At 52.5% G+C, this 15,332-nt stretch overlaps 1 protein-coding gene across 1 annotated transcript in view; it reads right to left on the minus strand.

Moving 5' to 3' along the window:
* Positions 1-278: 278 nt before the first annotated feature.
* madd (MAP-kinase activating death domain) overlaps positions 279-15,332 on the minus strand; it is a 57,424-nt gene continuing 42,370 nt past the window's right edge. Inside the window, 14 exon segments of the mRNA XM_060071326.1 lie at positions 279-882; positions 1,350-1,396; positions 4,328-4,397; positions 6,898-7,004; positions 7,133-7,205; positions 7,346-7,510; positions 7,759-7,866; positions 8,097-8,207; positions 8,299-8,404; positions 9,624-9,744; positions 11,115-11,177; positions 12,750-12,876; positions 14,106-14,261; positions 15,014-15,097. Coding sequence (XP_059927309.1) covers positions 742-882; positions 1,350-1,396; positions 4,328-4,397; positions 6,898-7,004; positions 7,133-7,205; positions 7,346-7,510; positions 7,759-7,866; positions 8,097-8,207; positions 8,299-8,404; positions 9,624-9,744; positions 11,115-11,177; positions 12,750-12,876; positions 14,106-14,261; positions 15,014-15,097 — 1,479 coding nt within the window. The 3' untranslated portion in view covers positions 279-741.

Consider the following 15,332-nt stretch of genomic DNA (forward strand, 5'->3'; position numbering starts at 1 on the left):
GGGGGGCTTTACGGAGTACTGGGACCTTTACAGGGGGGGGGGGGGCTTTACGGAGTACTGGGACCTTTACAGGGGGGGGGGGGGGCTTTACGGAGTACTGGGACCTTTACAGGGGGGGGGGGGGCTTTACGGAGTACTGGGACCTTTACAGGGGGGGGGGGGGGCTTTACGGAGTACTGGGACCTTTACAGGGGGGGGGGGGGCTTTACGGAGTACTGGGACCTTTACAGGGGGGGGGGGGGGGGGCTTTACGGAGTACTGGGACCTTTACAGGCGGGGGGGGGGGGGGGGGGGGGCTTTACGGAGTACTGGGACCTTGACAGAAGCATTTACATGCGGGGGACCAGCAGCCTGTACACACCCTGATACCAGGCGGGACGAGGGACCGAAATACGGACACCACCAAACAGGGGGGGGAGGGGGGGTCACAGGGGGAGGGGGGGTCTCAGGGTGGTGCACAGGACCTGGATGCCCGCCCTGGGGGGTCTCCTCTGGGGCGAGCGGACCCTACAGGACGTGGTCCGGGCCCGTAGTGGAGCGACAGTGTTCAGCTCCGTCTTCATTTCTTAATTACACCACGATACACCAGGACCTAGGAACACCTCTAGGTCTGTTCAGACGACCACAGATAAGAAAGGGGGTCAAAGGGGGCGGGGGAGTGTGCTTAGAGGGACGCTTTGGGGGATTGTCAGAGGGGAGAGCAGAGAGGCACGTAGGGGGGGGGGGGTCCGACGGAGAGGACTAGCTGGGCAGGGGTCTTGGGGACGGGGGTCTGGGAGACACAGGTCGGGGGGACAGGAGCTTGGGTCTGCCGTCCTCTTTCCCCTTCACCGCGGCCACGTAGGAGAAGAGGCAGAGCACCGAGTAACAGATCTGGTGGGCCTGGAGGCGGCGGCAGAGAGACGGAGAGAGGAGTCGTTTAGAAGCTCAGCACGCATGACGTCGTTCAGTGGGACCCGAGTGCCTGCTGGGTCCCTGCTCATCACAACACTCTACAACTCGCCTTTACACATTTAGAACACGTGATCAATAAATAACACAGGGGTAACATTAGCTGTAAAGACAACACTGTTGATACACATATTTCTATATGTTCACTTTCACTGTCTATGTCAGAGCTGTTTATAGTCCACGCTCAATCCCTGGGGTTGATTTTGTTACCTCACCTTAGCGTCCTCAACCCCAGAATAAATAAATAACAATCCTGCATACCTTCAAAATGGCGTCTCCGTCATGCAATTCAAATGGATTTAAAGGAAATGAGAGGGCAGGTATTCCCCGAGCCCTTAACTGGGGGGGGGGGGTAGCATCACATGCCCGCGGCCGGGGGCAGATGAGAGAGGACTCACCATGGGCGTCTTGTACTTGTGGATCACCACTTCTTTAGTTTCAGGAACTGTGCGAGGCCGGTGCGAGAGACAAAACAGAGAATTCAAAGGCAGCAGGAACTGGAATGAAGAAGATCTACACTAGAGTCAGAGCTGAGGGGGGGGGGGGCAGAATGATAATGGACGAGAGGTAGCTGTGGGCCACGAGAGTCCTCCACAATACCTGGGGTGCGGAAGGTAACATTGTGTGTGTGTGTGTGTGTTTGTGCATGTTTGCATGGGTGTGTGCGTGAGTGTGTGTGTGTGTGAGCTTCTGTGTCAGCTATGCCTACACAAAATCTTGAACCGCCAACGGATTCAGATCTCTTGGGACTGTGTAGAGTTCCTCTTTAACAGAAGCGTCCCGGAGGCGTCCGGCTGTGTTTATATTTAGACGTTTGTGTTGTGCAACCTCTGTGGCGTTTGATGAAGGACATTCATGGCCCAGGGAAAGGATAAGAGTGGAACACAAACATCTCAGTAGAGAAACAAACAGAATCCTCTAAGATGAGCTACGTCACGGAGACCAGAGAGACAGAGGAGAGACGGAGGAACGACAGCCCAGACCAACGGACCGCCGCCGTCTGTCGTCCACCGGACAGATTGACTTTTCATTAGTAACCGTGAACCCAGGAGAGCCATGGAGTCAACACATCACACACTCGCTGCCTCAATGAAGAAAGAGAAGAAGGAAGCAGACCGCTGTGAGCAGACAGACAGACCGCTAGCAGACAGACAGACCAATAGCAGACAGACCGCTGCTAGCAGACAGACCGCTGCTAGCAGACAGACCGCTGCTAGCAGACAGACCGCTACTAGCAGACAGACCGCTACTAGCAGACAGGCTGCTGCTAGTAGACAGGCTGCTGCTAGTAGACAGGCTGCTGCTAGTAGACAGGCTGCTGCTAGTAGACAGGCTGTTAGCAGACAGACCGCTACTAACAGACAGGCTGCTGCTAGTAGACAGGCTGTTAGCAGACAGGCCTCTGATAGCAGATAGGCCGCTGCTAGCAGACAGAGCGCTGCTAGCAGCGCTCTGTCTGCTAGCAGAGAGGCTGCTACTAGCAGACAGACCCCTGCTAGCAGACTGACTGCGGTTGGCAGACAGAGCGCTGAGAACACGAGGGGTGAGGCGGTGAGACAGTAAGAGAGGTGTCTGAGGCTCTGAGAGGGAGGGGGAGGGTCGATGGAGGCGTACTTCACACAGAGGAAAGTCAAGAGGAAGGTCAAAATAAGGAGAAAGGTGACGACACTTTACCTGCTGGAGAATGAAGGTTTTCATAGTGGCAAAGATGAGGGCAACATTACAAAAGCAGCACATGGACACAGCAGTAACTCCGCCCCGTCCCGAGGCTAGGCTAACCTCGCTAACTGTTCTTATACCATCACAGCTCCACCTCCAGAGGAGCCAGACCCAACAAGCCCACGCTCAATGAGCACCTGGAGGCTGAACTGGTTTATGCTGCTGAAGGCTTGTCTTGAATCCATTCCGGCTTTCGCTGCACCAGTTTTACTTGGAGAGAAGCCTTTTAAATCCCTATCGGACTTGCTTAACAGAAGTGCTTTAACTGTCTGACTAAGTTGAAGGGAAAACCTGAGCAGAGAATCAAATGTTATCCTTCAGATGTCGTGGTTGAGATCAGAGCTGCACTATGAAGCCTCGTTGGTCTCCTATGGAGACCAACGAGGCTTCATAGTCAGAGCAGCGTGTCCAGAGATAGCTCGTTAACACCTAGCAGACCCCTGCAGGGGTCAGCAGAAGCCCCAGAGGTCAACTCCATTAAACGGCTCCTACGGCCAGGAAATCAATAAATGGACCAAAACGTCCTAAAGACGAAACAAAAAACCCAAACCCAACAGACCCTCCCCATCCCTCCCCGATAGGAAGGGCTTTCTGCTGCCTCAGCCCCTAAAGGACTGAAGGGTTCAGACCCTAAAGGACTGTAGGGTTCAGACCCTAAAGGACTGAAGGGTTCAGACCCTAAAGGACTGAAGGGTTCAGACCCTAAAGGGCTGAAGGGTTCAGACCCTAAAGGACTGAAGGGTTCAGACCCTAAAGGACTGTAGGGTTCAGACCCTAAAGGGCTGTAGGGTTCAGACCCTAAAGGGCTGAAGGGTTCAGACCCCTAAAGGACTGAAGGGTTCAGACCCTAAAGGACTGAAGGGTTCAGAGCCAAAGACCCTAAAGGGCTGAAGGGTTCAGACCCTAAAGGACTGAAGGGTTCAGACCCTAAAGGACTGTAGGGTTCAGACCCTAAAGGACTGAAGGGTTCAGACCCTAAAGGGCTGTAGGGTTCAGACCCTAAAGGACTGAAGGGTTCAGACCCTAAAGGACTGTAGGGTTCAGACCCTAAAGGACTGAAGGGTTCAGACCCTAAAGGACTGTAGGGTTCAGACCCTAAAGGACTGAAGGGTTCAGACCCCTAAAGGGCTGTAGGGTTCAGACCCTAAAGGACTGAAGGGTTCAGACCCTAAAGGACTGTAGGGTTCAGACCCTAAAGGACTGAAGGGTTCAGACCCTAAAGGACTGAAGGGTTCAGACCCTAAAGGACTGTAGGGTTCAGACCCTAAAGGACTGAAGGGTTCAGACCCCTAAAGGGCTGAAGGGTTCAGACCCCTAAAGGACTGTAGGGTTCAGACCCCTAAAGGACTGTAGGGTTCAGACCCTAAAGGGCTGTAGGGTTCAGACCCTAAAGGACTGTAGGGTTCAGACCCTAAAGGACTGTAGGGTTCAGACCCTAAAGGACTGAAGGGTTCAGACCCTAAAGGACTGAAGGGTTCAGACCCTAAAGGGCTGAAGGGTTCAGACCCTAAAGGACTGAAGGGTTCAGACCCTAAAGGACTGAAGGGTTCAGCCCCTAAAGGACTGTAGGGTTCAGACCCTAAAAGGACTGAAGGGGTTCGCCTCAGAGTTACTGCTGCGCCCGGTACAGGCTTAGAATCAATAGATGGGTAATTACCAAATTCCTCCAGGACAAAGACTCCCTTCACTGTATTGCACTTTTTAATGTGACTCAGCTCTATGAAAACCTAAAACACAGACAGAAAACAAAAACAAAAACAGGACAACAGTGTTAAACTCAACGACACCGGCTACAAATGATAACAATCCATGTTGAATCAAAATAACAGTTCTCTGAAGTGTGTTTTTTATCAGGTGGGAAGGTAGAAAGAAAAGGACTTCACATGGGAGGCAAGCCACAGGAAGCTAATGACATAAGGGGGGGGGGGGTACTACAGGAAGCTTCCATGGTGGGCGGGACATGGGTCACATTAAGTCACTGAAGAGGCGTCAACAGAACAGAATGTAGTATCAATAGTCTACGAGTTGTTTGATGTTGGAGCATTTTTCTCCGATTTGAATTGTTACTAAATGTTTATTTCTGATACACAATGGCCCATTTAACGCACACATGGAATCTCCAGTTAAAAAAGACAGACACAAAATCAAGATTTGCCAAACAACTACAACAGCTAAAACAGATAAAGATAAATAAAAAAATAAATAAGAGGAAAACAACAAGAGGGTTTAAATCAGGGAAACCCAACATAAAGGTGAGAGCCAATGAGAGCAGAGGCCGTGTACCTTCCGCTCCTTGCAGGGGGAGAGAGCATGGGAGAGAAATGGGTTGGATTATTATCGGACAGAAGAGCAAAGACACGCCCTCCTGGGGGGGGGGGAACCAACCAATCACAGTCCCCGGGGCCTCTTAATATTTACCAGAAACAATCGACCAATCGTATAAAAATCGGAACAGATGAACCAACATAACTTCCAGGGGCCTAGAGGTTTGAGTCTCAGTGCCGAGGTCACCTTTGATTGGGTCTAAACCCGCCGACTGCCCTCCATGCCTCCTCCTCCAGCAGCAGCGAGGGCTGGACCCAACGACCCTCCGCTCAACACCGCACCCCCCCTCTACTCTGAGACCTTCCCCGGCTCCACTCGCCGCCCCTCGGACCCCAACGGTACTCCCAGCCTGTTCCATCCTCAGTGGGTTCTGAATAACGTCGGCCTTCCGTGAAGGGACGATAAAAGGGGAGGAAGACGAACGGCAACACCTGCGACCGCTACCCCTCACGGAGCAGAGGCGAGGTTATCGTTCAAATAACACCGCCGGTCTCTGACCGCTAGCTTCTACTAGGCTGTTAGCACAGTGTGGCTTATCATATACACAACACCGCTCACTACAACGCTCAAACTCACCAGCACTAAGTTGGCGTTAGTCGTAACCATGGGGATTAACCCCCCCCTTCCTTCTAAGAACCTCAGCCATAACATAGATTAATTTTAGATGAAACAGGATTCATCCCCCTTAACTGAACAGATGGAGCCTAGAGGAGACATCTTTCAGACTTTAAAGGTGAAGAGAATGCATGGAGAGCTTTTAACACATCAGTGTGAATTGTTCTGGAAATAAACTCTTCTGAATATTTGTGCTAATGCAAATTGCTTGAAAAATGCTATTTGTAGCAATACTTCAAATACCTATGACATGATGGGGATGAGCTGCTGCTATTGGCTACTGATCAGCGTGGGGATGCTTAGTGGTTAATGCACAACGGCTTCCAGCGAACAAGACACTGTTCTTCCAGAGCTGCCTGTCCTAAACCTCCAAACCTTGAACCAGAGCCCTGGCGTGGATTACAGTGAGCAGGGTATTGAACTTGGTTTCTCCTCGTCTGGATTGACGTGAGGATGGAACACATTATTAAGTTCAAGGGTCCAAACGCAAAATAAATAAATGGAAGTTGCTATAAAAGCCAATTATTAATGAAAAGTCTTGAGGTAATCTGTTTGACCGCGGGTGACCGACACACACAGAACACACAGCATATCCTTTCCTCAGATGTACACACACGGTAACATGGACAACACGCCAAAGGAAAACGGATGGGGAAAAATGGCATTCACATAAAAAAACACAAACAAATGAAGAGATGCGCTCAGACAGGAACACACAGCCAGTTAAACACTCAGACAAACAAAGCGACAAGTCCGACTCAAACGGTTCCTCCAAACCCCCGAAAACCAGGAGCGGATGAATCAATCCCTACAATGTGCACGTGGAGATCCCTCAGTTAACGTGTAAAGTGTGCACGTGGACATCATTCAATCATTCTAAAGTGTGCACGTGGACATCGCTCATTAAGTTTTATAGTGTGCATGTGGAAATCATTCAATTAATCTAAAGTGTGCACGTGAAGATTCAATAATCTGTAAAGTGCACAGCGTTCAATTAATCTGTAAAGAGTGCACGTGGACATGACTCATCACCTGTAAAGAGTGCACGTGGACATGACTCATCACCTGTAAAGAGTGCACGTGGACATGACTCATCACCTGTAAAGAGTGCACGTTGACATGAGTGTGCACGTGGACCTTGGAGGAGGACAACACAGGATGGGGGGGATGGGGGGGACAAGCAGAACAAGCGAGGTGATCAGGGAGGTGGAGGCCCCTAGGGGGTACCAGGAGGACGACCTCCTCATGCCTGGGGGGCCGTACCCTGCTCCCCGGGGGAGGGCTCACCTGGCTGTGCATGAACTTGAGGTTGATGCCCTCCAGGGTGACCTGCAGCAGCCCCCCCTCCCCCGTCTTCATGTCCTGGACGGGGAACTCTCCGCCCAGCTCGGGCCCTGGGGGGGGACACAGGGGCCACAGGGGTCAAGCTCCTTGGTGTGGATGAAGGGCCACATGAAGAAGGGTTGGACGTGGCCCTCAGGAAGCTACAGGCAGTGTCTGGCAGTGGGCCAGGCCCCCCCACCTGGTTTGATGCTCTGCTGCCGGGCGGCCGCCTTCTCCATGCTGTCCTTCACACAGTAGTACAGCTCCCGACACTGGGGACAGAGGGCACACATCGGGGGTCACAGAGGTCATGCCTGACCCACAGAGGTCACACGCCTCTGACAGAGGTCAGTAAAACAGGAGGCCGGCCTGGAGGTCGAGGGTCAGGGAGGGCTGGTGGCCACCGCCTTACCTTCTTTGTGTAGAACTTGTTGAGCTGGGTCTCCTGGCCGTTGCGCCGCCAGAGGCAGAGCACCTTGGTCTTGGGGCAGTAGGTCATGTTGATGAGCTTCTCGTACCACCAGCGCTCGTACACCGTGCCGATGTTACTGCGCAGCACGATGCAGTCGTCACACACCTGGGGAGGCACACCGTTCAGGAGGAACGACAGAGGACACCGAACCCAATAACAGGAACTCTGTTTTAACAGGGGACGTTACGCTGCCCAGCTTGGTTTGAGATGTTCTCTGGAGATGCTAACGTTGGGCTCCAGCGATTAGCTCTATGTGCTCTGCAGCGGAGCAAAGGCCTCGAGTGAAGGCCGGTCCCTGGGTTCATCATTTCATAGACTAAAAACGACGACCACGTGTGAGTCAGGATTAATACCTCCATGAAGAAGATGTCCCCTGTGGTGTCCGTCCCAGCATGCACCACAAACGTCTGCTTCTTGATGTGGCGACTGCCGCTCGGCCTTATGGGTATCTCACGGCCGTTCTGGAAACACAACCAATCAGAATCCTCCCCATAATCAGTCAAAAGGGTCAAGGTTAGCTGGTCCGCAGAGTCGGTGGTTACACTTAAAAATTATATATTATAGTTGGTTCCACATTATATATTCTAGTTGGTTCCAGTCAGCAGTGTGCAGAAGGTAAGACAAAGGGCTCGACGGTGACCATCTGGTAATAATATCTATATAATTATATATTATGTATTTAGAAGGTTACCATGTCGGCCAGCTTGTCCAGCAGCTCGTTGATGACCTGGCTGTGGCTCAGCCCGATGTGTGACTTGCCCATCAGACGACGCACCTTCTTACGGATGTCGTTCTTGCTCACCTGGACAGAGGACAGGGGAGGCTGAGTCACATGACCTGCTGAGCCCCGGGCCCCAACACCTGGGCTCCTCAGACGCTGAGGACCCCCTTACCTTCAGCATCAGCATGTAGGCCACCATGTTGTGCAGCAGAGTGGCCAGCAGCCGGTCCTCGTCCTCCTCCAGACGCTTGCGGTCGTGGTCTCCCAGCGAGAGGTACCTGGGGCGAGAGACTACAGGTTACCCTACCTGAGGTACCTGGGGCGAGAGACTACAGGTTACCCTACCTGGGGCGAGAGACTACAGTTTACCCTACCTGAGGTACCTGGGCGAGAGACTACAGGTTACCCTACCTGAGGTACCTGGGCGAGAGACTACAGTTTACCCTACCTGAGGTACCTGGGCGAGAGACTACAGGTTACCCTACCTGAGGTACCTGGAGAGAGACTACAGGTTACCCTACCTGAGGTACCTGGAGAGAGACTACAGGTTACCCTACCTGAGGTACCTGGGGCGAGAGACTACAGGTTACCCTACCTGAGGTACCTGGGGCGAGAGACTACAGGTTACCCTACCTGAGGTACCTGGAGAGAGACTACAGGTTACCCTACCTGAGGTACCTGGGCGAGAGACTACAGGTTACCCTACCTGAGGTACCTGGAGAGAGAGACTACAGGTTACCCTACCTGAGGTACCTGGGCGAGAGACTACAGGTTACCCTACCTGAGGTACCTGGAGATAGAGATAGAGTTACGCGCTCAATAGAGTCGCCTCAGTCGGCTTTGGGGGAGAACTTTAGCTAGATGCTATCTGGTCACCAAACTACCCATAGAGCAACTAGAGTCCATATTAACATAGCATCCTACATTTTAAACCGTCATACAATTAAGGCGAGAGAATGTCATATATATAGTTTCTTTAAATATGTTGAGTTCAGTGCTGTTCTGTGTTTGATGCGCTGAGGCCGCGGCAGTAGAGGGTCAGAGAGGCTTGGAGAGGTCAAACCGAGGGGCCGCCGCGCCCCAGGTGAGGCCGCCGCGCCCCAGGTGAGGCCGCCGCGCCCCAGGTGAGGCCGCCGCGCCCCAGGTGAGGCCGCCGCGCCCCAGGTGAGGCCGCCGCGCCCCAGGTGAGGCCGCCGCGCCCCAGGTGAGGCCGCCGCGCCCCAGGTGAGGCCGCCGCGCCCCAGGTGAGGCCGCCGCGCCCCAGGTGAGGCCGCCGCGCCCCAGGTGAGGCCGCCGCGCCCCAGGTGAGGCCGCCGCGCCCCAGGTGAGGCCGCCGCGCCCCAGGTGAGGCCGCCGCGCCCCAGGTGAGGCCGCCGCGCCCCAGGTGAGGCCGCCGCGCCCCAGGTGAGGCCGCCGCGCCCCAGGTGAGGCCGCCGCGCCCCAGGTGAGGCCGCCGCGCCCCAGGTGAGGCCGCCGCGCCCCAGGTGAGGCGCTCACCTCTCGATCATCTCCTGCGGGCCCTGGTCCATCCCCATGCCCTCGCGCTCCAGCATCACCGCGTCCAGGTAGGCGTCCTCCCAGAACTGCACCTGGTCCCACAGCGTGGAGCGCTCCTTACCTGGGGAGACGCACACGCACACGCACACACACACACACACACACACACACACACACACACACACACACACGTAAGGCTTAAGACATAGACGTACTGAAGAACACTAAGTACCAAATGCGATCAGATTATTAATGCCAACTTCCACCCAGGAACTCGTGTCATGGAACACTGTCTTTATCTTATATTTCCCTGTGTTGATCCATAATGTATGGACGTATTGATAACAGGACGGTCCATGTTGATCCTTAATGTATGGACGTATTGATAACAGGATGTCCATGTTGATCCTTAATGTATTGATAACAGGACGGTCCATGTTGATCCTTAATGTATGGACGTATTGATAACAGGACGGTCCATGTTGATCCTTAATGTATGGACGTATTGATAACAGGATGTCCATGTTGATCCATAATGTATGGACGTATTGATAACAGGACGGTCCATGTTGATCCTTAATGTATGGACGTATTGATAACAGGATGTCCATGTTGATCCATAATGTATTGATAACAGGATGTCCATGTTGATCCATAATGTATGGACGTATTGATAACAGGATGTCCATGTTGATCCTTAATGTATGGACGTATTGATAACAGGATGTCCATGTTGATCCTTAATGTATGGACGTATTGATAACAGGACGGTCCATGTTGATCCATAATGTATTGATAACAGGATGTCCATGTTGATCCATAATGTATTGATAACAGGATGTCCATGTTGATCCATAATGTATTGATAACAGGATGTCCATGTTGATCCTTAATGTATGGACGTATTGATAACAGGATGTCCATGTTGATCCATAATGTATTGATAACAGGATGTCCATGTTGATCCATAATGTATTGATAACAGGATGTCCATGTTGATCCATAATGTATTGATAACAGGATGTCCATGTTGATCCATAATGTATGGACGTATTGATAACAGGACGGTCCATGTTGTCCTTAATGTATGGACGTATTGATAACAGGATGTCCATGTTGATCCTTAATGTATGGACGTATTGATAACAGGATGTCCATGTTGATCCATAATGTATTGATAACAGGATGTCCATGTTGATCCATAATGTATGGACGTATTGATAACAGGACGGTCCATGTTGATCCTTAATGTATGGACACATTAGCGATGTAATGTCCATTCCACGGCCCACTGGGGCTACTTACCATGAGCACAGCTCTAAGGATCTTTCTAACGGTGTGTGTGTTAGTGTGTTTCTGGGGGGGGGGGGGGGGGGGCAGGTCGTGTTAGGGCAGCTGGAGTCACATCCTCCCACAGACAGACACAGTAGAGTAGGGAGGAGAGGTGGAGAGGGAGCAGACAGACACCTCCACCTAGAGGGTGAGCCCTACTTAGAGAGAAGGTCTCCATGGCAGCGTCCTCCAGCTGGTCCCACACGGAGCTCTTGTCCCGCCCTGCGGGGGGCGCCGTCCAGCAGAAGCAGCGGGGGGAGAAGAGGGGTGAGGCGACAGGTAGAGAGACAGGTCAGAGGTCAGGCCAAGAGGTTAGTGGGTTAATGCCAGGCAGCACAGGGAGGAGCAGAGAGATCCACAGCAGGGACACAAACCAAGCGCTCCTCAGAGGAGGAGCAGGAGCACAAACCCAGCGCGCCTCAGAGGAGGAGGAGCAGGAGAACAAACCCAGCGCGCCTCAGAGGAGGTGGAGCAGGGACACAAACCCAGCGCTCCTCAGAGGAGCAGGAGCACAAACCCAGCGCTCCTCAGAGGAGGAGCAGGAGCACAAACCCAGCGCGCCTCAGAGGAGGAGGAGCAGGAGCACAAACCCAGCGCTCCTCAGAGGAGGAGCAGGAGCACAAACCCAGCGCTCCTCAGAGGAGGTGGAGCAGGAGCACAAACCCAGCGCTCCTCAGAGGAGCAGGAGCACAAACCCAGCGCTCCTCAGAGGAGGAGCAGGGACACAAACCCAGCGCTCCTCAGAGGAGGAGCAGGAGCACAAACCCAGCGCTCCTCAGAGGAGGAGCAGGAGCACAAACCCAGCGCTCCTCAGAGGAGGAGCAGGAGCACAAACCCAGTGCACCTCAGAGGAGGAGCAGGAGCACAAACCCAGCGCACCTCAGAGGAGGAGCAGGAGCACAAACCCAGCGCTCCTCAGAGGAGGAGCAGGAGCACAAACCCAGCGCACCTCAGAGGAGGAGCAGGAGCACAAACTCTTATTTTATTTACAATTAAGAAAAGAATCATGAGGATCTGAAGCATGAGCCCCGCCCCTACAGACAGAGCAGAGGACGGGGCGTACCAAGTAGACCTTCACAGAGGTAGATCTAACAGACGGGGCGTACCAAGTAGCCCTTAACAGAGGTAGATCTAACAGACGGAGCGTACCAAGTAGCCCTTCACAGAGGTAGATCTAACAGACGGGGCGTACCAAGTAGCCCTTCACAGAGGTAGATCTAACAGACGGGGCGTACCAAGTAGCCCTTCACAGAGGTAGATCTAACAGACGGGGCGTACCAAGTAGCCCTTCACAGAGGTAGATCTAACAGACGGAGCGTACCAAGTAGCCCTTCACAGAGGTAGATCTAACAGACGGAGCGTACCAAGTAGCCCTTCACAGAGGTAGATCTAACAGACGGAGCGTACCAAGTAGCCCTTCACAGAGGTAGATCTAACAGACGGGGCGTACCAAGTAGACCTTCACAGAGGTAGATCTAACAGACGGAGCGTACCAAGTAGCCCTTAAAAGAGGTAGATCTAACAGACGGAGCGTACCAAGTAGCCCTTCACAGAGGTAGATCTAACAGACGGAGCATACCAAGTAGCCCTTCACAGAGGTAGATCTAACAGACGGGGCGTATCAAGTAGCCCTTCACAGAGGTAGATCTAACAGACGGAGCGTACCAAGTAGACCTTCACAGAGGTAGATCTAACAGACGGGGCGTACCAAGTAGACCTTCACAGAGGTAGATCTAACAGACGGAGCGTACCAAGTAGCCCTTCACAGAGGTAGATCTAACAGACGGAGCGTACCAAGTAGCCCTTCACAGAGGTAGATCCTCATGCTGACGTCCTCCAGGGGGGCGGCGGGGGGGGGGGCCCGGCTCACCGGCCGCACCGGCTCCTTGGCCAACGCCACCTTCAGCTTGTGGGTCTTCCCCTGGAAGAGACATCCATCATCATCATCATCATCATCATCATCATCATCCTCGTCATCATCGTCATAATCATCAATATCATCATCATCATCCTCGTCATCATCATCATCAACATCATCATCCCCATCGTCATCACTGCTGTGCAGGAGAGGAGTGTTTTCAGAGAGCATTGAGGCGTTTGTTTCTGATTGGATATGAACAGGTTATCATTTTTGACTGGCGTCCCGTTGGCCTGTGACCCAGATCAGCAGGGTCTCTGACACACGCTGACCTCCATCACACGTGGAAATCATTGGACTTCCCAGCGTGAATGCATTCACAGCTAACCTGCAGAATGGATCGCTGTGAGGCACAGCCCTTAGGACCGGGGATTAACGGGGAATAACTCTTTGTGTGAGGGTCCAAATCAGCGTTCAGCTAATGACACAAAGGAACTCTTGCCTACAACATTTAGAGTTCGCTGTTCACCAATGATGAACTAAGGTATGATCGGCTCCCTGACTGACTGTTCAGTGTGACCTGACTGTTCAGTGTGACCTGCTCCCTGACTGACTGTTCAGTGTGATCTGACTGTTCAGTGTGATCTGACTGTTCAGTGTGACCTGACTGTTCAGTGTGATCTGACTGTTCAGTGTGATCTGACTGTTCAGTGTGATCTGACTGTTCGGTGTGACCTGACTGTTCGGTGTGATCTGACTGTTCGGTGTGATCTGACTGTTCGTGTGATCTGGCTGTTCGGTGTGACCTGACTGTTCGGTGTGATCTGACTGTTCGGTGTGATCTGACTGTTCGGTGTGATCTGACTGCTCGGTGTGCTCTGACTGCTCGCTGTGCTCTGACTGCTCGGTGTGCTCTGACTGCTCGGTGTGCTCTGACTGCTCGGTGTGCTCTGACTGCTCGCAGTGCTCTGACTGTTCGTGTGCTCTGACTGCTCGGTGTGCTCTGACTGCTCGGTGTGCTCTGACTGCTCGGTGTGCTCTGACTGCTCGGTGTGCTCTGACTGCTCGCAGTGCTCTGACTGTTCGTGTGCTCTGACTGCTCGGTGTGCTCTGACTGCTCGGTGTGCTCTGACTGCTCGCTGTGCTCTGACTGTTCGTGTGCTCTGACTGTTCGTGTGCTCTGACTGTTCGTGTGCTCTGACTGCTCGCTGTGCTCTGACTGCTCGTTGTGCTCTGACTGCTCGCTGTGCTCTGCCTGCTCGCTGTGGTCGGGGCGAGGAGCAGCGACTCACGAACACGGCGCTGGTGGCCGGGTTGGTCTCGATCTCGCTGTCGGACAGCGTCCCCCGGGAGGTGGCGAGGTGCAGCGAGGCGCGCCCCGGCCCGTCTCCCGCCGTGCTGCTCAGGTCGCTGTCCGCGCCCATCGTCTCCCCCGAGCTGTTGCTGATCTACAGAGAGCCACAGAGAGGGGTGCATTCTGGGTAATGAGTGATTAGAAGAACACTACATCATCCAAAAAACAATTAATAGAAAAAAGAAAAGCTAAAATGTTCAGACTTGAAATCCCTTTAATTAATGTGCTTTAATCAATTATTATTATGATGCGCAAAACAGCCCGCTTTGAGTTTAATTAAAAACCAGACAATCCCAAATAAATGGAGTTCCATGTTCTTCTGGTGCCGACCCTCAGGGAACGACCAGCACAGAAGTAGGGATTAGTCATTAGTTTGAGTCATTTGTAAATGTCCATTTAGTTGTGTTTTCTTTGAAACCCATTTGAGTTAGTGCTGCAACATTAGGGCCCAGGGTCACCAGAGCGTAGAAATACACTGGTAGACTACATATTGAAATAGATGTTTTAACTTGTGAATGATGATGAGCTATTTTATTTTCTAGATTCTATTTTATAATACAATCTTGTTTGATTCACATTACTTCATTTGGCAGATATCACCATAAACCATTCATTTACAGCAAGAGCTGCCCTTAGCCATTGTGGCCACATGAATACATTTAAATACATAATAACAACCCATCCTCATAGAGATACATCTCTGTGAGTGAGTGAGTGAGTGAGTGAGTGAGTGAGTGAGTGAGTGAGTGAGTGAGTGAGTGAGTGAGTGAGTGAGTGAGTGAGTGAGTGAGTGAGTGAGTGAGTGAGTGAGTGAGTGAGTGAGTGAGTGAGTGAGTGAGGCGTTACCACGGTGCTGGCCTCAGAGTCCTGGCTGGTGCTCCTGGTCAGGGCCGGGGGCTCGGTGCCCTTCACAGACTCCGTGTCGCTCTTCTGCCCAGAGGAACAGGAGGGGGTTAGTACCAGCCAAACACGACCACATCATAACACTACAGGATAGGAGGTTCATTTAACTCTGACACTCTGCATAGACACCATAGGCATGAAGTATAGATAGCATCAACAAAGGTCTGGATCTCCTGAAGCCCAGAGACTGAGGATTCATCAATAAATGGATGATTCATCAATAATGGAACCCAAGACATTTCTGCAGTGTGTCCTGGGAGGA

The sequence above is a fragment of the Gadus macrocephalus genome, chromosome 14, assembly GCF_031168955.1.
Source record: "Gadus macrocephalus chromosome 14, ASM3116895v1".
NCBI classification, from domain to species: domain Eukaryota; kingdom Metazoa; phylum Chordata; class Actinopteri; order Gadiformes; family Gadidae; genus Gadus; species Gadus macrocephalus.